Genomic DNA, 24,671 nt, shown 5'->3' on the forward strand with positions numbered 1-24,671 from the left:
AATCCGCTTCCTTACGTGGCTAATAAAGGGGGGCTTACAGAGCATAGAAAAACAAAACAAAGAAACAAGAATACCTTGAGTGTTTTGACGTTTGAAAACCCGACTCCGGAGAATCATGGAATCATATTCCAAGTTTCAGTGTCTAATGAAGTTTAGGGGACGCCTATTACTTGGGGTTGTAAAATCGCGGCGTCGCGCGCGCCCCAAGTCAAAGCTGAGCAGAGCAGGGATGGGGAGGGTCTGCGGCCCCAGGCGCGGCGCGCGGGGCTTCTGCCCAGTTTCCTGCCTCACAGCCGCGGTGTCCGCCCCGGCCCAGAGCAGTTTGAGCAATTTAGAAACTCGATAGGAGGCAGCAGCTGGTCTCCCACCACCCTAAAAATAATCCGCTCCGGCGCACTGCGTGCTTCGCTTAGGGGAGGAAAACTGTCATCGGAGTAAGTGAATCCGTGTCTTTTACATGAATGCCATTTAAACATTTTTAGGAATAACTGTAAGTTGTCGATTTTGAGCTAACATTTCTGCTATCCAAAAACGCCCTCGCACTCTCTCGCACTCTCTCGGCACTTAGCTTTCGCGATCGCTATTTCTAGAATTAAGGGACGAGGCCCGGCTCGAGAAGTGAAGGGGTGGGGATCAGGTTTCCAGTTTTACTTCAAAACTGCCGTCTCCTACTCAAATCAACTGGAAACAGTGAAAGGAGTTATTATTAGGAGTTATTATTACCGCCTTTCTTGTAGACAATTCTTGTATGTTCAAGAAGTAGTTTTCTATCTGCTTAATTTTTGTTACTCTTTGCTTTTTTTTAGGAGTTCTGCGTCCGGGTTTGAAATTTACATCTTAAGACAGTGTAGGAAGTCGGTGTTTTGAAGGTAGCTCAAGTGCACCGGCAGGGGTTTGAAGCAGCGTGAAGCTATTGCCCAAGGTATTTATTTTTTGCTTTATTTGTTCAGTTTGGGATTTTAAAAAAAAATCTCATTGCAGTATCTAAGGAATACCTACTGAGTAATTTCAACATTTCTTTTGGTGTGGGATGGTACTTCACAGCCACTGAAGAGTAAATGGGTGGATTCAGATCAGGCACTAAGTCAGAAGTCAGTGGTCATTTTTGCCAGTGATTTTCCCACTTGGATCTGTCATAGTTATAGCCATGGTAGCTAGCTAACTAGCTATACATCTTCTAGTTTTTATTTCATGAACTAGGGACTGAATAACTTCAAAGAAGTGATTACAGCATTTGTTTTTGCAAGTGACATCCATCCTGAAAATGCTCTAGATGATGATAAAGCCCTAAGTTCTTTAAAATGTCCTGCTTCTCTTTCATAACAGAATTTGGTTAATCTCTAAACGATTAAAGAATGAATCCTTTTATATGTAAGAATGAAAACTTTTATTTAAATTTAGCATGTTTTCTCCATGTGTTTCCAGCATTTTAAACTCTCTGCAATTGCTATTCGATCAGAACTAACGCTTTCTGCTAAGTGAACAGGAAGGAAGACAAGTTTTCACTTGCTTTACTTGTAGTCTGGAAAAGGACAGGGCTGGCCAAAATAAATGGTGTACCTTATATGCCTCAGCACTTAAATGTGTTTTTAGAATTAAATCAGATAACTACTGCTCGTGTCTTGCAGAGGAACCAACAGACTGGATAGGTCAGGTATTATATTCACCAACTAAATCCAAAATGTATATGTTCTAGATGTGTGGAATTTCATGTAATGCATTTCGAGGAATAAAAACACTGAGGGTGCGATTCTTGCCATGAAATCATAAGTTAGATAATTAGGAGTATTTCTATTTTATGTTTTCTGCTCCGTAGACATACGTTAGAAGCAAAATTTCACTTTGATCTTTGTTTTTAAAGTTTATTCAGTCAAGTTCTTCAACTCTATCACCTCTCATAAACAACTGAGCATATTTCGATGGCTTATGCTTGTGGAAAGGGAAACACTATATCTCCCCATCTGCTCTCCCTTCTCTCTCTCTCCTTGATGCTTGGGCCTCCCTCAGTGCTTAGCTGAATCTAAACAGCTCCAGAAGGGGTGGAGCTGAAGGATGTCAGGTGACAGAGGTTAGCCAGCAAGAACAGCGATTTATACCCTTCCCCAAACATTCCCAATTGAACCTGGTGTCTGGGAGGGAAACATTAAATGACAATTGGAAATTTAAGAATTAGAAACGTAGATTGAATAAAATGCCTTTGATAAACACAATAATTATCAATATATCAGCAATAAGTTTACTGCCTCCCTCTTTTTGTCCATGTTGGGTTGTAATGGAGGCTGGCTGTTAGAGTGCCACATGGACTCTGGATGTTGGATAAGGAGACTACGGGTTAAAGGGAAAGGATAAATGAGGAGTCAAAAGAAAAGGTGAAAGGAGACAAGCGGTAAGGTAATGGACAGGTTCAGAGCTGGCCGGAAATGTGAAGTTAGAGTTTATGGCAGACAGAAAAATCGTTCTAAAGCGTTTACTGTACCAACTTGAAGTTTACACTTTTGTTTGATTGCATGATTGCTTATTTTCCTATCTTTTAGATCATATACCCCTACAATATACCCACAGCTACTAAGACTACTGTAATCTGATTCATATAGTCTAAAACCACAGGCACTGTTTCTGACGTGCACCATTGGATTCCTAGTAACTAGCACGTGGTTAGCATCAATAAGTGTTTTTACAGTTAATTAGTTAATGGCATAGAATTCCAGATATCTGGTGTATGTCTGAAAATGTTCTTAAATTTTTCAGGTGATTGCACTTCTCTGAGATTTTTTTTCCAGTTACACACAACATTTATCCAAAGGCGATTTAATTGGTAGATTTCAGGATTGATTAAACACCAGGCAAGCAATGCTTATAGCTAATGAAGGGTGTAATTTGCAAAGCAGCAGGTTATATTTTAGCATCTACCTCAATGATACTAGTTTATAAATGTGGCCAACTGGAATATTATAATTTTGGATAAGATTATAAAAGTTGCTAAAGTAAAAATCATTTTCTAGTTTGTGCGAGGAAAGTTTATATATGTCTTTCAATTAAGAGTGGGCTTTAAGTTTTCTTTTTATCATTTCTACTAAATAAAGGAAGTAGTCTAAAAAATTTCATTACTAGCTATTAGTTTTCAGTTTTGTTTTTGTCTGTCTTTGCCAGAAATACATCTAACATACACCTATAAATTAATAACTTCCATTTTGCTGTTTTTTAAAAACTTCAAGTCCCTTTTATTCTTTTATCCAGATTAAAACCTTAATAGCTTGTTAGAATTTACCAAGTGTATAACTTCACCTTGAGGTTTTAAAAATACAACTTTTTAAAAAAAGATGAGGGAAAGACTCAACTAGAGAGCATATCAATTATTTATTATAAAAAGAGCTTATCAGGAACAATATGTGAGACGCATTCTTTATAAGTATCTAAGATTGTAAATACACAGACTCTTTAGCTGAGGCATTCATATAATGCTTTATAAAACCTTTGCTTGAAATTTGATTTCTCTAATAATTTACCTACCATTGACAATCTTTTCTGTATAACACTCTGTTTTTTCCTGGGAAAAGTATTGTTTGTGACCATTGTTAAATCAATTATCAATGAAAGGAAAGAAAGAAAAGGTACTATGCTAGTTAATAAAATTTTTGCCAGCCTTTTGTAATGCAACTCAGAATCCAGTGTGACATAAATATAGAAAGGAAACTAGGTCTAGTGAGGTTAAAATCTTAAACTGCTACTTGTTTTAAAGAATAGATACGATACTTTCTTTAAAAAGCAGGTTGGAGGGTGTGTAATACAGTGGGAAGAAATAGTTTATAAGTCAGACATTTGGGTGTGGACATGACCGCTTTACTGGTTGGCAAGTTACTGAACTTATCTGGACCTCAGTATCCTCCATTGTAAAAGATGAATTACAAGGTTGTTCTGAGGATTTAAGATATGCGAAGTGCCCAGAACTTAAATAAGTAGTAGGCATTATAAAATAAGTTTTCAGAATGTCAAAGCTTTTCCTGGAATTTCACAGCAGTATTTTGATGGAGCAGACCTTTGCTCATCTCCCATCTGTTTGGGCACAGCAATAATAGAGAACCATTTAACATGTAAGTGACAGCACGTCACTCCTCTGCCCAGGAATCCCCAGTGGCCCACTTCACTAAGAGTAGAAGCCGCAATCCTGACGATGACTTACAAAGCACAGTGTGACCTTGTCCTCTGTTTCCTCTCTAAACTCATCTACTTCTACTCATGGAGTACCAATTTCCAGTTAAAAGACATCCTGCGTTTCAAACTTGCGCAGAGTGTATTTCATGTGAGAATATTCTAACTATGGAATCTGAGTAGTTTCATTGACTTGTCATTTGAGTTAGGTTTAATTCATCTTGAGCATTTGATTTTTAATATTCTTCAGGGAAAGACTGATTACTGTTAGCCATTACCGCAGGCACACTTGTTTCTGTATATTAGTATTTCCCACAACTAGTGAAATGTTTCAGCAAACTCTGTCACAGTTTACTGAACAACTTTTGTTGTTTATTAGTACATTTTCAGTGAGTATGGGAAAATATATGAAATTATACCATTTTGACTTTTTAGTCATTGGTTCAATTTTTTTTCTCCTTTTTCTTAATATATGACCATTTTTGTTCTTTGAAAGCATTTTAGTCAGACACTCATTTGAGGTACTACTATAGGTAGATATTAATTATAATACATTTTCCACATGAAAGCATTTTTCTCTGGAAGTAAAAGCTATGGAAAAGAAGATCTCATAGGACGTATTTTATAAGAAACCTTCAAGTTGCTTTGGCACAGAGTTTCTTATTTCCTCAGCTATCAAAATAAAAGGGATTAATTTTATGATATAGCCCCCTATTCAAGGCTTTAATAATTTTATGAACAAGAGTTTACTAACAAGAGGATTTTTCTTTCTCATTTCTCTCCCTTTTAGAGTAAACCATATAAGAAGAAATGAGCCTTTCATTTTGTGGTAACAACATTTCTTCATATAATATCAACGATGGTGTACTACAAAATTCCTGCTTTGTGGATGCCCTCAACCTGGTCCCTCACGTCTTTCTGTTGTTTATCACTTTTCCAATATTGTTTATTGGTAAGTAATCTAGTATCTTATGTTATACCATTTGATGTTTATATATCTCGCTAATGGCTGAGATTTGGGATAATGTTGACTTAATTTCTGTAACATGGAAGCTGATGGCTGTGAGAAATGAACAAGCAAGTATTTTGTGTTTTTCAAACATATATTTTTGACAGGTGATCTTCCGTAGGTGAAATCGAGGTCACATGCTTGCTTAGGCATGGCCTTCAGGTAGCAGCGGCAGTTTTTTAAAAAGAAGGAAAGAGAAATATATGAGATAGATCTACAGCATTAGTTGAGCACTTACTTTGGGTTAGGTAAAGGGAATGGAAAATGAATAAAAGAGTACTTGCCTTCAGGGAATAGTCCAGTGGGGCAGATGTGTTAAAGTCATGAGAAATGACTATGCCACATTGTAAGCCTATTTACAAGCACAGGAACAAATTAACCTGCTGAAACAACTCACTCTTTGGAGGTGGTGGGGAAGATAGTGAGTGACATGTCACTCACTGGAAGATGAGTGGGGAACTGGAAGATGCCAAGCATGCAAGTTACAGTGGGAGTGATGAGGTTGTGTTTTATGTAGAAAGAGGACATTCACAAAGAATTTGGAAAGAAGTTAATAATACAGTTTTGTCTATTATTTTACAGTTTACATATGTAAAAAATCTGATAATTAGGGGCAATTATGAATAATTTGTATAACTTACCCAAACAGACCCTTTAACTTTTTAAAAATTATGAAGTATTTTGATACCTAAAATGATGGACATTAATATAATAAATATCCATTGAGCCTACCAACGCTCATCTAAAGAATATAGAAATAAGAATGAAAGGACCTCTCTCTGCACACCATTTCCTGGTTTTGTGACTCTTTCCATATCCTACGTTCCTATCTTTTCACAGGAGACAACCACTATTTTGAGTTGATTGTGTTCAATTTTTTCATGTATGGTATCTTTCCAATTAAATAAGTGAAAAAGTTTTCAGATGCATTTTCTTAAGAAAACTAGCAACATTTAATGATCTACTTTAAGGGAATGTTTGAAAATCATTCATACACTTTTATTTATTCATTTAACAAATATCAATTGAGAGGATACTATGTGCTTGGCATTATTCTAAGGGGGATTAAAGAACTCATCATATGGTATATACACAGGCCAACATAATTCTTGGTACATAGTTATGTTGAACAAATGTACAGATGCTAAATATATTGAGACCAGAATGGCCATATGTAGAAACATCAGTCTTTGTTTATGTAGTATTATTTGTAGGCCATGAAGAATGCCCTTTGGCCAAAAGTAGAAAAACGGATTTTTTAACTGTAATTCCACAACTAATAACTCCCCAATTATTGACATCTGGTTAACTTTTTGAGAGCAAGAACAGGCACATTCCATTTTGTATCCCTAGCATCCAGCACAGAGGCTGGCACCAGGGTATTTGAATAGAAGAGAATTTGAGGGGACATTGTTAAAGGGAAATAGAAAAAATTCAGACTTTTCATTTATGACATTGGCTGCTTGAATTAGTGAAGGATCATAAATCAATCTTAAAAACTATCAGGTACTAGGAAAATCATAAGGTTGCAAAAAAAGACATAGAACTTGCCTATGGGAGTTTACAGCATAAGTTCTAGTAGAATATATTAAATATAACTAACCTTCCAATGATGAATAAATTGAAAACAACTAAGACATGAATATTCATTTCAAATAAAAGGGGCATCTGCTGCCTATACAGAAATTCTTTCCTGCAGTATTTCAAGCCCAAACCCCCATTTGTTCTTGAAGTAGGTGGGGCTTTTTTTCTACAGTCAAAAAATGAGAAAAAAGAACAAAACAAGACAAAAGTGGGGCCTACTAGCACACCACATGTGACCTAGTATTACTCTACATAGTAACTAAACTATATAGTACTTTAGGGAGAAAACGATCAGAATTTTACTAACATATAACCTTGAATTTTTTTCTTCAGTGGCAAGCTAACGGTGGACCTATAATGGTTTTGAGCTTGCTTAAAAGCTCATCATCAAGAACTTTAGCTTTCTTTGAGAAAAGTATCAGTACTACTTGTTGAATAATAGTGCCTGCCTAGTCATACATAACAATTTTTCTCATATGATGTGCATATGATTAAGAGTTGACTCAGCTAATGAGTCCTGTATTTTGTAACCAAATATGTCTTTTCTTGATTTAGCCCCTTGTAGATTTCATGTCTTCAAAGATTTTCTACACCAAATTTCATGTATTATTATCATCAACTTATTTCCTTTTGAATTAATCAGAAAGCTGTCAGGAAGAGCTTCTGATTAGCATGAGGTAGAACCATGTTGTCATCCAGAGTTGGTATTATTCCTGAGTAATGCCACAAATGTTAATGTGTTAGCCTGAGTAGTCTTGTAAAAGTTAATTGTAATTCTTTTGAATAATGAAAATAGACTAGGATTTCCATTGCTACTCTAGAAAGTGTTAAGGTTTCAGGAGCCCCCCACCCCCGCCTTAAAGCTTATCATAATTTAAATTATGTTTATTACAATTGAGCCTTTGGTTTATGTCTTTTTGTTTTTAACTTTTCTCTCTTTTTTTCCAGGGTGGGGGAGCCAAAGCTCAAAAGTACAAATTCACCACAACACATGGCTTCATTTTCCGGGACATAACCTGAGATGGATTCTTACATTCGCTCTCCTGTTTGTGCATGTCTGTGAAATAGCAGAAGGCATTGTTTCAGACTCGTAAGTGATCTAAGTTAAATAATACCACTGCAGTATACCAGTGGGTATATTGATTACACAAGTTCACATCTTTGTAACTTGTGCCCATAAATGTGCTTTATATTTTTTGCTCTCTGATCCATGTAGCTCTTGCAGGAAGTTCTTATGTCTTTTTGAACTTTTTAATGTTAAAAATAGGTATAAATGGAAAGATTGTCTACATTTACACATAGGTCTAATAGCTATATACTTATGTTAATATATTAATTATTTCTCAGATTTTTCCATTTATTTTGTAAAGAAGCAAAGATAGATGAGTCAGGATGAATGAGTCTGAGAATCAGTGAGGATAGAGCCATAAATTGATGCAAAGCACAAAACTGTTTTAAAATCAAGATTTGTAATAAAACCAATTTTTTAAACTTTTATTTTAAGTTCAGGGGTACAAGTGCGTGTTTATTATGCAGGTAAACTTGAGTCACGGAGGTTTGTTGTACAGATTATTTCATCACCCTGGTATTAATCCTAGTACCCATTAGTTGTTTTTCCTGATCCTCTCCCTCCTCCCACCCTCCACCCTCTGAAAAGCAAAAGCCCCAGTGTGTGTTGTTTCCCTCTGTGTGTCCATGTGTTCTCATCATTTACCAAGTGAGAACACGTGGTATTTGGTTTTCTATTCCTGTGTTAGTTTGCTAAGAATAATGGCCTCCAGCTCCATCCATGTCCCTGCAAAGGAAATTATCTTGTTTTTTTCTGGCTGCATAGTATTCCATAGTGTATATGTACCACATTTTCTTTATCCAGTCTATCATTGATGGACATTTAGGTTGATTCCATGTCTTTGCTATTGTGAATAGTGCTGCAATGAACATATGCACGCATGCCTGTGTCTTTATAATAGAATGATTTATATTCCCATTACCCAATAATGGGATTGCTGTGTCAAATGGTATTTCTGTTTTTTGGTCTTTGAGGAATCACCACACTGTCTTCTTCAATGGCTAAACTAATTTACACTCCAACAAACGGTGCATAAGTATTCTATTTTCTCCACAGCCTCACCAGCATCTGTTATTTTTTGACTTCTTAATTGTAGCCGTTTGACTGGTATGAGATGGTATTTCATTGTGGTTTATATTTTCATTTCTCTAATGATCAAGGATGTTGAGCTTTTTTTCATACACGTGTCTGTTCATGTCCTTTGCCCACTTTTTTATGAGGTTGTTTGTTTTTTTCTTGTAAATTTGTGTAAGTTCCTTATAGATGCTGGATATTACATCTTTGTTGGATGCATAGTTTGCAAAAATTTTCTTCCATTTTGTAGGTTGTCTTTTTACTCTGTTGATAGTTTCTTTTGCTGTGCAGGAGCTCTTTAGTTTAATTAGATGCAATTTGTCAATTTTTGCTTTTGTTGCAATTGTTTTTGGCATCTTTGTCATGGAATCTTTGCTCATACCTATGTCCTGAATGGTATTGCTTAGGTTGTCTTCCAGGGTTTTATAGTTTTGAAAACCCATATTTTTAAAGGAATTTTGTTATTTTTATAAAATAAGATGTTTCATTAGACAGTTAAAATATAATGAATTATATTTATAAACTTGAACATAATCTGGTGAAAATATTTTTCTTATATAGTAACAAAATAAACTCAAGAATAGGAAAATTTTGATTATGAAATTATGCTAAATGGTGTAACTTTCATTGAGGAGTTAATATTAGAAGGCCTTTCAATTTTTTGATAGGAAAGTCTAAAATTTATTTTCTTCTTATTGCACTGGAACCTCCCTGACATCTGTTTGTGTTTTCTGTTGCAATTAACAAGGAATGAAACTTCTAAGCATTTGTCATGGAACCAACTATTTTGTAATGTTTTATGAGGGCTTTTTGCAGGTATGTGCATGTCTTAATTTCTGATAAAAAGAAAAATTAGAGACTCTAATAGATGCCATCCCTCCAGACATTTAGAAGCTTAATTGGATATTATCTTGTTGGTAACTGTTTAAAATGCTGGTATATTTATTTATACTAGCATAGCCAATTCTAGGCTTAATTTTTATACAGTAGCATTTAGGCTACTGTATCTGTTTATATGCGTATGTATAAAGTAGAAGATAGATCATCCAATATTTTTTTGAAACTTGACATCATGTGGACAAGAAGAACTCCTCTGGTTGATATGTAGATTCAGTCAGGTCCTCACAAAACACAGACTGAACTCACAATAATAATGATATATCCTAATGGTAGAAACTTGTTTGTAGTGGTCATGATAAAAGAGGTCCTAAAAACAGGTAAAAATACAGCCTTGATTCTGTGTTATGCTCTTCTACTCTTCAGGTATAGACTTCTCCTTACCCTTTTTATTCAGGCTTTTCGAAACATCATCTTCTAGTTACTTCTTTTTTTTTTTAAATAAAGTAAAAAGGTTTAATTGACTCATAATTCCACATGGCTGGGGAGAACTTAGGAAACTTAAAATCACGGCAGAAAGGGAAGCAAACAATTCCTTCTTCATATGGTGGCAGGAGAGAGAAGTGCAGAGCAAAGGGGAAAAAGACCCTTAAAAAACCATCAGATCTCGTGAGAACTCACTGATAATGTTGAGAACAGCATGAGGGAATTGTTGCCATTATCTAATCACCTCCCATGAGGTCCCTCCCCCAACACATGGGGATTACAATTCGGATTACAATTCAAGGTGAGATTTAGGGTGGGAACACAGCCAAACCATATCATAGCTCAATTTAATTTTTAAATTTAAATGTGCTTCTATATTTTTAGCAAATAAAGCTTACATTTTCTGAACTCAGGTACTTTAAAAAATATGAACGAATTTTTCTAGAGCAGTTTTAGGTTTACAGCAAAATTGAGTAGAAAATAGATTCCCTATATACATAATCTTTCCCCCACATATGCCCAATCTTCCCTGCTATCAAAACCCCACAGTATATATCCCATATAATTTCATAGTAATCTGCATTTAAGGTGCCTTTAAGTTTTTTCATGGCCAAATAGATCATTTCATTTTAGTGCTGAATGATATTCTATTGTCTGGATATACCACCATTTATTTATCCATTTGCCCACTGAAGGGCATCTGGATTGCTTCTAAGTTTTGGCCATTATCAAAAAAAATGCTATAAACATTTCTGTGCACGTTTGCACATATTGTGTAGACATAAATTTTCAACTCATTTGTGCTGGAGAGTCCTATTCCACCTTTCTGCTCCACTGGCCTGTAATTCTGTGACATTATCTACGCTGAGAGGATCTTGTCTTAGTTTTACAGATGAGACCTAAGATTATCTGTGTATAACATGACCTCCCCAGGTATGCCAATCATTTAACTTCTTTCCTTCCTCCTTTCAGAGGTCTGCTTTTTTGAAAACCTCATTTGTAAAAAAAAATTTGAATTTTTATAGTGCTATATAGATCTGTTTATTGACTACTTGGGCAGTGTTACACTTTTATAATTATCCTAACTTTACAATACATATCAGAAGAATGCTATGGTCCCATATTATATAGAAATATGACATCAATAACCTGTAGAATAAAGATAATTTTCAAAACTTTCTGTCACTTATCTGGATTAAGAAAATGTGGCACAAATACACCGTGGAATACTATGCAGCCATAAAAAAGGATGAGTTCATGTCCTTTGTAGGGACATGGATGAAGCTGGAAACATCATTCTCAGCAAACTATTGCAAAGACAAAAAAAACAAACACCGCATGTTCTCACTCATAGGTGGGACTTGAACAATGAAAACACTTGGACCCCTCACATCACACACCGGGGCCTGTCGTGGGGTGTGGGGAGAGGGGAGGGATAGCATTAGGAGATATACCTAATGTAAATGACGAGTTAATGGGTGCAGCACACCAACATGGCACATGTATACATATGTAACAAAACTGCACGTTGTGCACATGTAACCTAGAATTTAAAGTATAAAAAATATATATATATAAAATTAATACCCAGTACAAAACCAATTGACAATATCTAAAATTTTATAATGAAGAAAGAGGAATGATAACACACTCTTCTAGTTACTTCTAAATCCAAATATTTAGTTTTGCTTTTTCTCTTGCCCCACCTTATTCTGGAAACTGCTTCTGTAAGAATCTTCATGATTATTAATGACAACTAATGGAGACTCTTTTATCTTTATCATAATTATGACTTATGACACTGCTGATCACTCCATCTTTCTTTTTTTAAATAAAACCTTTATGAATTATTTACTTAATATCTGACAAATGCTCATTACAATTAGAAAAACAGTGCAAAGTCTTTCCTAATAGAATATTTGATTTTTTTTTTTTTTAGTAATAGAAGCATTTAAAGCTAGTAATTTTTCTTTTGGAACATCCTTTGTTCTGCATTAGTTTTTGCTCACCTTTTTATTTCTACCTGTGATTCCGGTTTACTCTCCTAGGTTTAGGAATCCTTTTTAGTTTGCTCTTTTGTTTAATTTGATTGGTTTATTATTAAAGCATGTAGTTTGTAAAATGATTACTCTTTGCGGTTTATTAACATTTTTATTATAGTCAAATACTTCATTATTTTATAAATATTTAATTAGTATTAGAAAGTAATATATACACTTTGTAGGAGACAAAATTTTATTGCGTTTACTGATTGTATTACTGAAGTTCTATATGTTGCTTGTTTTTATACCATTTAATCTGTCAAATTCTAAAAGCAGTGTATTAAAATCTTCACTATTACTGTGTTTTTATTAGGTTTTTATTTTTATCATTTTCTGTCTTTCAAAATGATTTCTTTCACCTTTGCAATATAATACTTTAAAAATTTCTTTCCAATGTTCTGACTAAAGACTTTCTGCTGTAATGGGACATAAGTGCTCCTACCAAGCCATCGAGGTGTGCAAATCATACTCTAAAAAGAACATAGCTTAAGGGAAAAAAATAGCATTTGAAGACCATTCAAAACCTACGCAGCTTTGTAAATAGAGAACTAACAAAATAACAGCAATCCTATAAAAATACTAGCATGGTTAAAAGACATATTAAATCCCTAATAAAGGAGTGCCACAATAAGTACAAAACTTAATTGTAGCTGCTATTATCTTTACTAAATATTTGTTATTGCTTCCTTTAATAATGGTTTGTCATTCTTTTTCTAAAATCTTAAATTGACTTTTAATTTATTTATTATAATTATTTCTTATCAAACCTGTTTAAGGTTATAAACTTTCTTGTGAGTATGGTTGTGACCACATTTTACAGGATTGGATAGGGAGTGTGCTCACTTTAAAATTTCCTAAATAATATTAGTAAGTGAATTTTGGTTTCCTTCCTTCCTTCCTTTCTTCCTCCCTCCCTTCCTCTTTTCTTTCCTTTTTTTCTTTCTTCTTTCCTTCCCTCCTTCCTTCCTTCCTCCCTCCCTCCCTTCCTCTTTTCTTTCTTTTTCTTTTTCTTTGTTTCTTTCTCTTTTTCTTCCCTTCCTTCCTTCCTTCCCTTCCTTCCTTCCTTCCTTCCTTCCTTCCTTCCTTTGCCCCTTCCATCCTCTCCCCTCCCCTCCCCTCCCCTTCCTTTCCTTTGCTTCTTTTTTTGAGACAGAGTCTTGCTCTGTTGCCCAGGCTGGAGTGCAGCCGCGTGATCTCGGTTCACTGCAATGTCTGCCTCCCAGGTCCAAGCGATCCTCCTGCCTCAGTCCCCCAAGTAGCTGGGGTCACAGGCATGCGGCACCACACATGGCTAATTTTTGTATTTTTAATAGAGATAGAGTTTCACCATGTTGCCCAGGCTGGTTTCAAACTCCCGGCCTCGAGTGATCCGCCCACCTCGGCCTTGCTAAATGCAGGGATTGCAAGCGTAAGCCACCATGTCCAGCCAGATTCTTTCTTTGATTCAATAGTCAGAGAATATTAGAAGCATTTCCTAATATCTGTACTGACAAAATAGTTATCTATTTTTTCCTCTGATGATTTTGATCTATTTACAGGAGGTGGTAGGTGGTTTTTAAGCGCTACCATACTACTTTCACATTTTTATTACCATGTCTATATTAATGATTCCAAATTATATCACTGACCATGTTCCAAATGTCTACAGACACTTAAATTCCATTTGCATGCTTATTGGACACCTTCACAATCCATAAATGTCTAGCGAAACTTATTAGCTCCTCTTTCCAATCTGCTCATCCTCTTAAAATCTTATTTGGTCACACGGCCATCCACACAGACACCCTAGGAATTATCTTCTACTTCTCTATTGCCATCACCCTCATACCCTAATGTTAGTAAACTCCTGTCTATTTCACCAATCAGTCTTTTCCAAATGTATTATTTCCTTCATGTTACTGCTGCCAAAGCTGAAGTCAGACCTTTATCATCTGTCACCTGACTTTATACCCATAGTTTCCTAACTGCTTTTCTTCCTTCCATTTCTCTCCCTCCACTACAAACTCGTGTATTACCAACCAACTTCCTTATCCACATGACTGCTAGAGCTATCCGTTTAAAACAAATCTGATCATACCACTTACCTATTCAAGTGTTTCAGTTTTCCACGGGTTGAGATGCCAGCCTCTTACCATGGCATACAAAGCCTTCCATGATACATTCTATCTTAAACTTTCTGTTTCAAGAATATTAAACTACTTGGAATTTTGAACATGTTGTATTGTTTCATGCTTCTATGTATTTGCACATTCTGTTCCTTTTTTAAAATGACCCTTTTCCTGACCAGTGGATTCCTTTCCATATTTCAGTTCCCATTGTCAACCATACCTCTCCTGGAATGACTTTCTCAGTGTTCTCCTATCCCCTAATCTTGAACTAGTCACTCTCTTCTCTATACCATTTATGTACTAATATCTTCAAGTAATTTGAGAAAAGCAAGATGTTTCACTCTGTGGCATTATTAATGCCAATGGAGTTGAGGGCTGTCTACTATGCACATCTGGTCTGGAATCACTGGTTCACCTGGTGATCTCTGTTGCCTTCAGAGTGAAGTCTGTTCTTCTTGCAGTCATGCTGAATTGCTTGCAATACCCTTGAACACATTGGCCCCTCTGCCTGGAACTGTCTTCCTCTCTTCTTCCTCTGAGTAGCCATTCCTGTTTCTTGAAGTGTCAGTTTGGAAGTCACTTCCTTCTCAAAGCTTTCTTTGTCCCAGACGTGCACTCTATGTTCTCACACTGTCCCTTCAGCTGTGTTGTAATTTCCTATTTGCTATTGGTATCCTCAATATACTAGATTTTTTGACTACAGATGTTACGTCTTGTTTTCTTCATGGTTGCATCCAAGTAGCTGGACCAGCAATCACAGATGCATTGAATGAATTAATGAGAATGGAGAAATCACTGAAGACTATCAAGTTGGGAGTGCTGTCAAAGGAACAAACACACTTTTCACACACATTGGAATTCAGATTGAGTTAACTGTTTTCACTTGCTTTAGTTGTTAAATTATTTCAGCAGCTCTGCCCTACAGTATAGGAGTAGCTATACATTTGTTTCTTTGTAAGCATTTTAAGGTATAGTTTGGTTGTTTACTTGGCCCTTCATGTTAAGATAAATCGTTTCCGCAGAACGATGTCTTTCAATATATTCTTCCCTTATGTATTATCTTGGAAACTACTATTGCATTCTGTATTTTAAACATCTTATTGCTAAGATAGAGTTCTTATGAAAAAATTTGAAAAAAAAATAAGAAATTATCTGGAACCATCAGCTTTAGGCGTTGACATACTGCTCTTTCTAGGCGGCGGGAATCAAGGCACCTCCACCTCTTTATGCCAGCCGTGATGGGATTCGTTGCCACTACAACATCGATAGTGTATTATCATAATATCGAAACATCAAATTTTCCTAAATTACTTTTAGGTAAGTATGATCACTTTTGTTGTTTCTCCTTAAAGAGCTATTTGTTTTTCCCCCCAAAGGGTTATTTTTCTTTTTCCTCAGGGTAAATAGTATCAGAGTGTGTGGGGAGTAGAAAGTATGGGAAAACCAGTGATTAATTCTCCTGTAGCTGCCCAGTAAATGTGGGGTTGAAGATAAGCTGAGTTGCTCTAGGCTGTGAAAATTCCTTACCCCCAGGTCATCTCTTCTGCAATAAATGCTCTCTGTGGTGTAGGGGGGTGGGGGGGTGGGGGGAAGGAAGTGGAGGAAATATGGCTGGCCTTCTGGCTTGCGGAAGTTGTATTTTAAGAATCAGAGCTCTTGTGAGGAGCTGCGGCACCATGCTGCCCTGTGAACAAGTCATCTCCTCTAGTTCCAGGTGTTTCTGTCTCTGGCTTGGAGTCCAAGGACATTTTCCCAAGGTTCAAGCCTTTCACTGATGCTGTGGGAATGCTACATTTTACTAGAATTACTATGTAGCAGAGTATGTTTCTAGCATAATGAAAAGTATGCTGTCCTGAGGAGCAGCTGCCATTACATCACGGCCTTTCACACCTGCATTGTGACTAAAATTGTTTTATTAGCCTCTCTTGCCTCCTTGTTCTGTGGAAATCAGAGGCTGTCTAAAATATTCCTAATTTTATTTTTGCCTTGGGTCAAAATTATATAACGCATCTATATGAGTTTTGTTCAATACTCTGACCCGTCACTGTATTCCTTGGAGTATACTTTCTTTCTTAAAGAGATAAAGATATGGAACAAGGATCACAGATGGGCTATGAACCTCCTGAAATTGTAGTTCGAATTATGTGTTTGTGTGAATGATGCTTACTGTTTCTGATTTTGATTGTTGTATAATGAAAATGATGTTGACTAATGATATAGAAATTAGGAGAAGAAATATTGAAAACACACACACAGTATTTTATTCATTTGTCCAGAGGACATGAAAATTGAAAATGGATGCATGAAAGATACTGATTATTTAATTATATGTTGTGTCACATTATATGATTGTTAAAGGCAATCTAATAAAAAAGGTAGAGAGGGTTAAATATTAATTTAAAAGGCTGTCACATTTTGAATTATCTTAGTAGAAAGGTCTTTTGTGCAAAATGAGAGGCAGACATTATTGCAGAAAATGCCAAAAAAAAGAAAGAAATTTCCAACAAGTAGCTGCAAAAAAATAATGTGAAATTGAGAATTTAATAAGCTAAATATCTATTTTTGAAAAGTTGATGGTAAAAAGAAAGGAATTTAGATATTAATAATGTTTTGATGGAAATGCAATCAGAAGAGGCCTATTGTTATTTAGGTGCAAGACAGCACAATTTGATCATATTGCTGGAAGGACATGGAGATAAAATATAATATTTCTTGTTATTTTAACAGAGAAAAATTTGGACCTAGGAAAGTTACTCATTTTAAGACCACAAAGATAGTAATTTTGTCTCAACATTTCATTATGAAAATCACCAAATGTACAGAAAGTTGAAAGAATCATGTGAATTCCCACTTACCCAACATCTGAATTCTTCAAATTACATTTTTTCTGTTTGTTTTATCACATATCTACATCTTTTCATCCTTCTATTCATACCTCTCTCCATCTTAGTTTTGATGCATTTTAAGGTAAGTTGTAGACATTAGTATACTTTACCTCTGAACGCTTCATGCGTATCTTTTTGTGAGACAAAATTTATATACATGAAACACAGCGATCTTAATTCGCTAAATGCATGTACCTATATAACACTATCATGACATAACTATCATCCATGCAAATTTTCTTATACTCAATTTCACCTTTACAGAAGCAATATCTGTTCTGATTTTTACCCCCACCATGGATTAGGTTTGCCTGTTCTAGAACTTCATGTAAATTGAATGACACGGTATAGACTTTTAAGTAAGGCTTCTTTTTCTAAGCATGATTTTTTGATGCTCATCTGTAATGTAGCATAGATCAATATTTTGTTATTGTTGCATTTCATTGTATAACTATATCATAGTTTTTTCAATCCCTTGTTAATAGACATCTGTACTATTTCCAGGTTTTAGCCATCATGAGAGTAAAAGCTGCTATCAACATTCTTAAGTATTTTGTGGCTATATGCATTTATTTCTCCTAGGTAAATACCTAAGAGTGAAATCTCTGGGTCATACCATAAGTGGGTAAATGTTCATATTTTAAGAAACTGACATCTTTTCCCAAAATGGTTGTATCATTTTTTATACTCACTAACAAGGTGTAAGAGTTCCAGTTCCACATGTTCATCATTTGGTGATCTTGGTCTAATTTCGTCATGCTAGTGGGTGTGTACTGGTAATATATTGCGGTTTTAATTTGCATTTATCTGATTGCTAATTATGTTGAACACTCTTTGATGAGTTTATTGGCCATTTTTAATCTTTGGGATGTGGCTATTCATATCTTTTGCCCATGTTTCATTGGGTTGCACTTTTATTATTGCGTTGTAGGAATATTTTGCGCATACTAGGTATTAGTATGTCATCAGTTACATGTTTTGATAATGTTTTCCTTCTAGTCTGTGGCATACATATTCATTTATTTAATAGGGCCTTTTAATGAGCAGAAGATTTTAAATTTTGATGTAGTATAATTTATTATTTCTTCTAGTCCTTAGTTACTGCTTTCTGTGTCTTAAGACATCTTTGTCTTCCCTCTAAATATGTTTTCCTCTTATTCTCCTGTTTGCTTTTAGATGCTTTATGGTTTCCATTTTTATTTTTAGGACTACGATTCTGTCTAAATTAATTGTGTATATGGTATAAGATAGGTGTCAAAGTTCTTTTTTTTTTTTTCCAAGTGGATATCAATGTGTTCCAGCACCATTTGTGGGATAGACTTTCTGTTTCTCACGAGATTGCATTGGCACTTCTGTAAAAAAAAATAAATCAAATGACTGTTTAAATTTAATCTATTTTGGCTCTATTTTCTGTTTCTTTGATGTATTCATAGATTTTTATGCTACTAACATTTTCTCTTGCTTTGGAGTCCTTGAAGTCATAAATTATAAGTCACACAACATTTTCTTTGTTTTCCTCCGAAGTTTGCTTTGCCTATTCTAGTTCTTTTGGGTTTCTATATACAGTTTAGAATCAGGTTTACAATTTCTCCAAAAGAAAAAAGAAAAAAAAAAGCTTGATAGGACCATTATGGGGATTGCATTGAATTTATAAAACAATTCAGGAGATAATTGGCATCTTCACACTATTGGGTTTCACAATCCAGTCTTCATTTATTCAGGTCTTTTGTTTCCCTTTGCAGTGTTTTGTAGTTTTCAGTGTAGAGGTCTTTCATGTCTTGTTAACTTTATTTCAAGTATTTTTCTTTGCTTTCCTTTTATTGTATGTGAAATTTATTTCATATTTCATTTTTCAATTGTTTCTTCCATTATGTGAAATGCAATTAAGTATTGATGCAAAAATTCTCAACAAAATACTAGCAAATCAAATTCAACAACACATTAAAAAGATCATTCATCATGATCAAGTGGGATTTATCCCTAGAATGCAAGCATGGTTCAACATTTGCAAATCAATTAATATTATGTGTCATATTAACAAAATGAAGGACGAAAAACCATACAGTCATTTCAATTGATGCTGAAAAAGCATTTGATAAAACTCAACATCCCTTTATGAAAAAAATGCTAAAGAAGTTGGGTATAGAAGCAACATACCTCAACATAATAACAGCCACATGTGACAGACCCATAGCTAGACTCATATTGAATGCAAAAAAATTGAAAGCCTTTCCGCTTAGATAAAAAACACAACAAGAATGCCCACTTTCACCACTGTTATTAAACATAGTACTGGAAGTCCTACCTAGAGCAATCAGATAATATAAATAAAGAACATTTAAATTGGAAATGAAGAAGTCAAATTGTCCGTGTTTGCAGATGATATGATCTTATATTTGGAAAAACCTGAAGATTGCACCAAAAAAACTATTAGAACTAATAAATATTTTCAGTAAAGTTATAGGATACAAAATCAACATACAAAGATCAGTAGCATTTATATACGCCAACACTGAACAATCTGAAAAAGAAATCAAGAAAGTAATCCTGTTTACAATAGCTACAAATAAAATAAAATACCTAGGAATTAACCAAAGAAGTGAAAGATCTCTGTAACAAAAACTATCAAACATTGGTGCATGAAATTGAAGAAGATACAAATAAATGGAAAGATATTCCATATTCATGGACTGGAAAAATAAGCATTGTTAAAATGCCCTTACTACTCAAAGCAATCTACAGATTTAATGCAATCCCTATCAAAATACCAATGACATTTTTCACAGAAATAGAAAAAACAATTCTAAAATTTATAGGCAGCCACAAAAGACCTAGAATAGTCAAAGCTATCCTAAGCCAATAGTACAAAACCAGAGGAATCACATTACCTGATTTCATACTACAAAGCTGTAGTAATCAAAATGGCATGGTACTGGCATAAAAACAGACACATAGATAAGTGGAACAGAATATAGAATCCAGAGATAAATCCATACATCTATAGTGAAGTTATCTTTTAAAAAGGGCCAAGAACATACACTGAGGAAAGGACAGTCACTTCAATAAATGGTTCTGGGAAAACTGGATATCCAAATGCAGAAGAACAAAACTAGACCCTTGTCTCTCACCATGTGCAAAAACAAAATCAAAATGGATTAAAGACTTAAGTCTAAAATCTTAAACTGTGAAACTACTACAAGAAAATATTGGGAAACTCTCTAGGACATTGGACCGGGCAAAGATTTCTTGAGCAATACCCCTCAAGCACAGGCAACCAGAGCAATAATGAACAAATGGGATCACATCAAGTTAAAAAGCTTCTGCACAGCAAAGGAAAAAGTCAACAAAGTGAAGACACAATCTACAGAATGGGAGAAAATATTTGCAAACTGCCTGTCTGACAAGGGATTAATGAGCAGAATATATAAGGAGCTCAAACAACTCTATAAGAAAAAAATAACTAATAATCCAATAAAAAAGGGGCAAAAGATCTGAATAGACATTTGTCAAAAGAAGACACACAAATGGCAAACGTGTATGAAAAGGTGCTCAATATCACTGATCATCGGAGAAATGCATATCAAAACTACAATGAGATATCATCTCACTCCAGTTAAAATGGCTTGTATACAAAAGTCAGGCAATAAGTAATGCTGGCAAGAATGAGGAGAAAAGGAAACCCTTGTACACTATTGGTGGAAATGTAAATTAGTACAACCACTATGAAGAACAGTTTGTAGGTTCCTTAAAAAACAAAAAGTTGAGCTACCATACAATTCAGTAACCCCACTCCTAGGTCTATACCCAAAAGAAAGGAAATCAGTATATCGAACAGACATCTGCACTCCCATCTTATTGCAACACTGTTCACAATAGCTAAGATTTTGAAGCAACCTAAGTGTCCATAAACAGATGAATGGATAAAGAAACTGTGATACATGTACCACAATGGAGTCGTATTTAGCCATAAAATAAGAATAAGATCCTGTCATTTGCAACCACATGGATGGAACTTGAGGTCATTGTTTAAGTGAAATAAGACAGGCACAGAAAGACAGACATCTCATATTCTCACTTATTTGTGGGAGCAAAAAAATAAAAACAATTGAACTCATGGAGATAGAGAGTAGAATGATGGATACCAGAGGCTGGGAAGGGTCGTGGGGTGCTGGGAGAGGCAAATGGGGATGTTTAATGGGTACAAAAATTAGGAAAAATGAATAAGACCTAGTATTTGATAGCACAACAGGATGACTACAGTCAATAATAATTTAATTGTACATTTAAAAAAGAACTAAAAGAGTACAATTGGATTATTTTTAACAGAAAGAATAAATGCTTGAGGTGATCAATGCCATATTTACTCTGATGTGATTATTACTCATTGCATACCTGTATCAAATCATTTCATGTAACCCATAAATATATACCTACAAATAAAAAATAAAATAAAATAAAATGATAAGCAAACATGCCATCTGCAAAGAGAGACACTTATTTTCTTTCAACCTTCTTCATGCCTTCTTTTTTCTTTTTATTTTTTCTTGTCTTATTGCTGTAGCTAAGATGTCCAGTAAAATGCCAAATAGACATAAGACTGAAATCCTCTCTGGTTCCTGATTTTAGGGGAAAATGGTCAGTCTTTCATAATTAATTGTAATGTTAGTTATAGGTTTTTCATAGCAGACCTTTATTTGCCTAATAAGTTTTCTTTTATTTAAAGCTTACTCAGGGTGTTATTAAAGTCTTGAATGGGTGTTGAATTTTATTAAAGTTTTTTTCCTGTATCCATTAGGAAAATTGTATTTCTGTTAGTATGCTAAATTGCATTGATCTGTTTTTCAAATAAAGTAACAATGCATTTCTGAGAAGAACCACACGTAGTCATAATATATTATGCATGCTTGATATCACTAGATTTTATTTGTTAAGGCTTTTTACATCTATGTAATGAAGGATATTCATCTGTTATTTTCTTGTAATTCCTTTCTTCAGGCTTATACAGGCTGCATTAAACTGGCTTCCTAAATGAGTTGGAAAGTGTTTTCTCTCTGTTTTTCTGAAAGACTTTGTATAAGGTTAATTTTATCTCTTTCTTAAATGTTGAATAGAAATCACTAGTAAAGTCATCTGGACCTGGAATTTGGGCTAAGGGAGGATTTAAAATTATAAATTTATTTCTGTATTAGACAGAGTGTTATGTCTAATACTTTTTTATATCTAGTAAAATTTTAGGTCTAAATTTTATTATAATTTAGTAAATATATTGTCTAATTTCCTTAGTGACTATATAGAATTTTCAGAGTATCTACTTCTTTTTATATTACTTTTGATAAGGTACATTTTTAAGTAATTTTCCATTTCATGTAAATTTTTGGATATATTGTCATAATGTTATTCATGATATTTCCTGATTCTCCTTTTAAAGTATGTAGGGTATGCAGGGATAGTGCCTCTTTCATTCCTAGTATTGGTTTTTGTGTTCTTCTTTTCTTGAACTGTCTAGCTAGGGACTTATCAATTTTATTAGTCTTTTCAAAGAATGGCATTATAGATTTTGTCCATTTTATCAATTGTTCATTTTTCTATTTTATTGCTTTCTACTCATCTCTATTGTTTTCATCTTTTTTGGGGGATCCTTTTTTATTCTTTCCTGAGCTTTAAAGGTAGCTATGCAGTTTTGAACCTTATACTGTAAAATAAATATCTAAAGCTGTAAATTTTCCTCTGAGTCTTATTTTAGTTGTACTTCTTGAATTTTAAATATGTAGTATTTTTATTATAGTTAATGTATTTTAATATTATCTGACCTCTTTAGTGATTTCTTCTTTAACATGTGGATTATTAGTAATGTGTTGTTTAATTTCCAAATATTTTGAAGCTTTTAGATATCTTACTGCATGAAAAGATCAAAGGTTACTTCCTTATCTCTGTGTCTGATGTTCCTGCCCTTTATGACTCTCTTGCCTTGAGTGTGAGTAGGACCTGTGCCTGGGTTCTAGCCAATAGACTGTGGCCTGGAGGAAGGTCTCAAATCAGTAGAGTCTTTATTGAGCCAGCAGACCCACTCAATACCTAGAACCTGGTGAGAACCTGGAGCAGAGAACCCAGCCTCATGAGAACCTGGAATAGAGAACCCAATTGACCCTGGCTCAAAGTCCTGAATCCTAGAAACCATGAGATAATAAATGTGTGCAGTTTTAAGCTGCTCAGTTTGTTATAGTTTGTTAAGTAGCGATAGAAAATCAATAGTCTGACTGTTCTTGATTTTTTAAATTTAATTTTATTGTGGTCAGAAAACATACTCTATGTGATTTCTGTTATTTCAAATTCATTTCTCTTTGTTTTCTGGCTAAACATATAATCTATACCAGTACCATATTCAGTTAATACGAAGGTACAATCTGAAGATGTTAGAAGTATTTTTAGAGTACCAAATCTCAAATAGTTTTATAAATATCAAATAGTATGAGGTATTTGATAGTGTTCTAATACATCTTCTAAATCTTCATTGGTCATATGTCTATTTTTAAATGTATCTTTCTAAAAACTGGACACTTTCATTATTATTAAAAGTCTTTTTTTATTTCTGATAATAATTGTCTTGAAGTCGGCTTTGTTTGACATTAATATAGCAACTCCAAATTTCTTATGCTTAATTGTTTTCATTGTATATCTTTCCCATCTACTTACTTTTAAGCTACTCTAATACTTAAGGTGAATCTCTTTAGATAGCATATAATTTGGTCTGTTTTTTTTTTAATGAATCCATTCTGACTCTACATTTAAGCTAAAACAAGATACACATTGAGTTCATATGCCAATGATCAGTATTTTTCACTAATGAAGTGATCACTCAACTTTTCTGGTTCTGATAAATGTTGTCCAAGCTGGATTGTCTTATGTGTGTCTTAGATTTCTTCTTTCTTAGACCATATTCATTTGTACTTACATTTATTCAAAGTTCAAAGTAGATTGTATCCTTGCCAAAATATTTCTAGGAAAGTCTCTGCTTCTATCTCATATTGGCTGCAAAATGCTGATTGTAGTTTTGCGGCAGTGTAATCCTCGCCTTTCTGGTCCTAGTACTTGACGTTTCAGTTCGCTCTATAAGACCATTGTTCTTTGTGCTATGTGAATGTGCGTGGTGTTTTAAACCATTTGACTAAGGAAAGTCACTTACTACTTGAATAAGAATCTGTAAGGCAGAAACTCAATTACATAGATACATGAATTCCATGATAATTCCAGGGTAATACCATGAGACATATCCTTGGGTTTGCAACACACCTATGAAGTAGGTTATACAGATACCAACTTGTGAATTATTCATATAATTAAGGCTCTTTGAAAACAGGACCAGAAGATAAAGCTACTTTTTAAAATTTATAGACTTACACGTACATTTTGAAGAGTCTAGTTTATCCT

At 34.5% G+C, this 24,671-nt stretch overlaps 1 protein-coding gene across 5 annotated transcripts in view; it reads left to right on the forward strand.

Moving 5' to 3' along the window:
• The first annotated feature begins 326 nt into the window (after nt 1-326).
• Nucleotides 327-24,671, forward strand: part of ABCC9 (ATP binding cassette subfamily C member 9) — a 143,159-nt gene continuing 118,814 nt past the window's right edge. For all 5 annotated transcript variants that reach the window (XM_009425746.4, XM_063785876.1, XM_016923817.4 and 2 more), the window contains exons 1-5: nt 327-434; nt 807-922; nt 4,940-5,101; nt 7,691-7,832; nt 15,554-15,675. In XM_009425746.4, coding sequence (XP_009424021.1) covers nt 4,960-5,101; nt 7,691-7,832; nt 15,554-15,675 — 406 coding nt within the window. In that variant the 5' untranslated portion in view covers nt 327-434; nt 807-922; nt 4,940-4,959. The remainder of the gene's footprint in view (nt 435-806; nt 923-4,939; nt 5,102-7,690; nt 7,833-15,553; nt 15,676-24,671) is intronic.

Source organism: Pan troglodytes, chromosome 10 (assembly GCF_028858775.2).
Source record: "Pan troglodytes isolate AG18354 chromosome 10, NHGRI_mPanTro3-v2.0_pri, whole genome shotgun sequence".
NCBI classification, from domain to species: Eukaryota; Metazoa; Chordata; class Mammalia; order Primates; family Hominidae; genus Pan; species Pan troglodytes.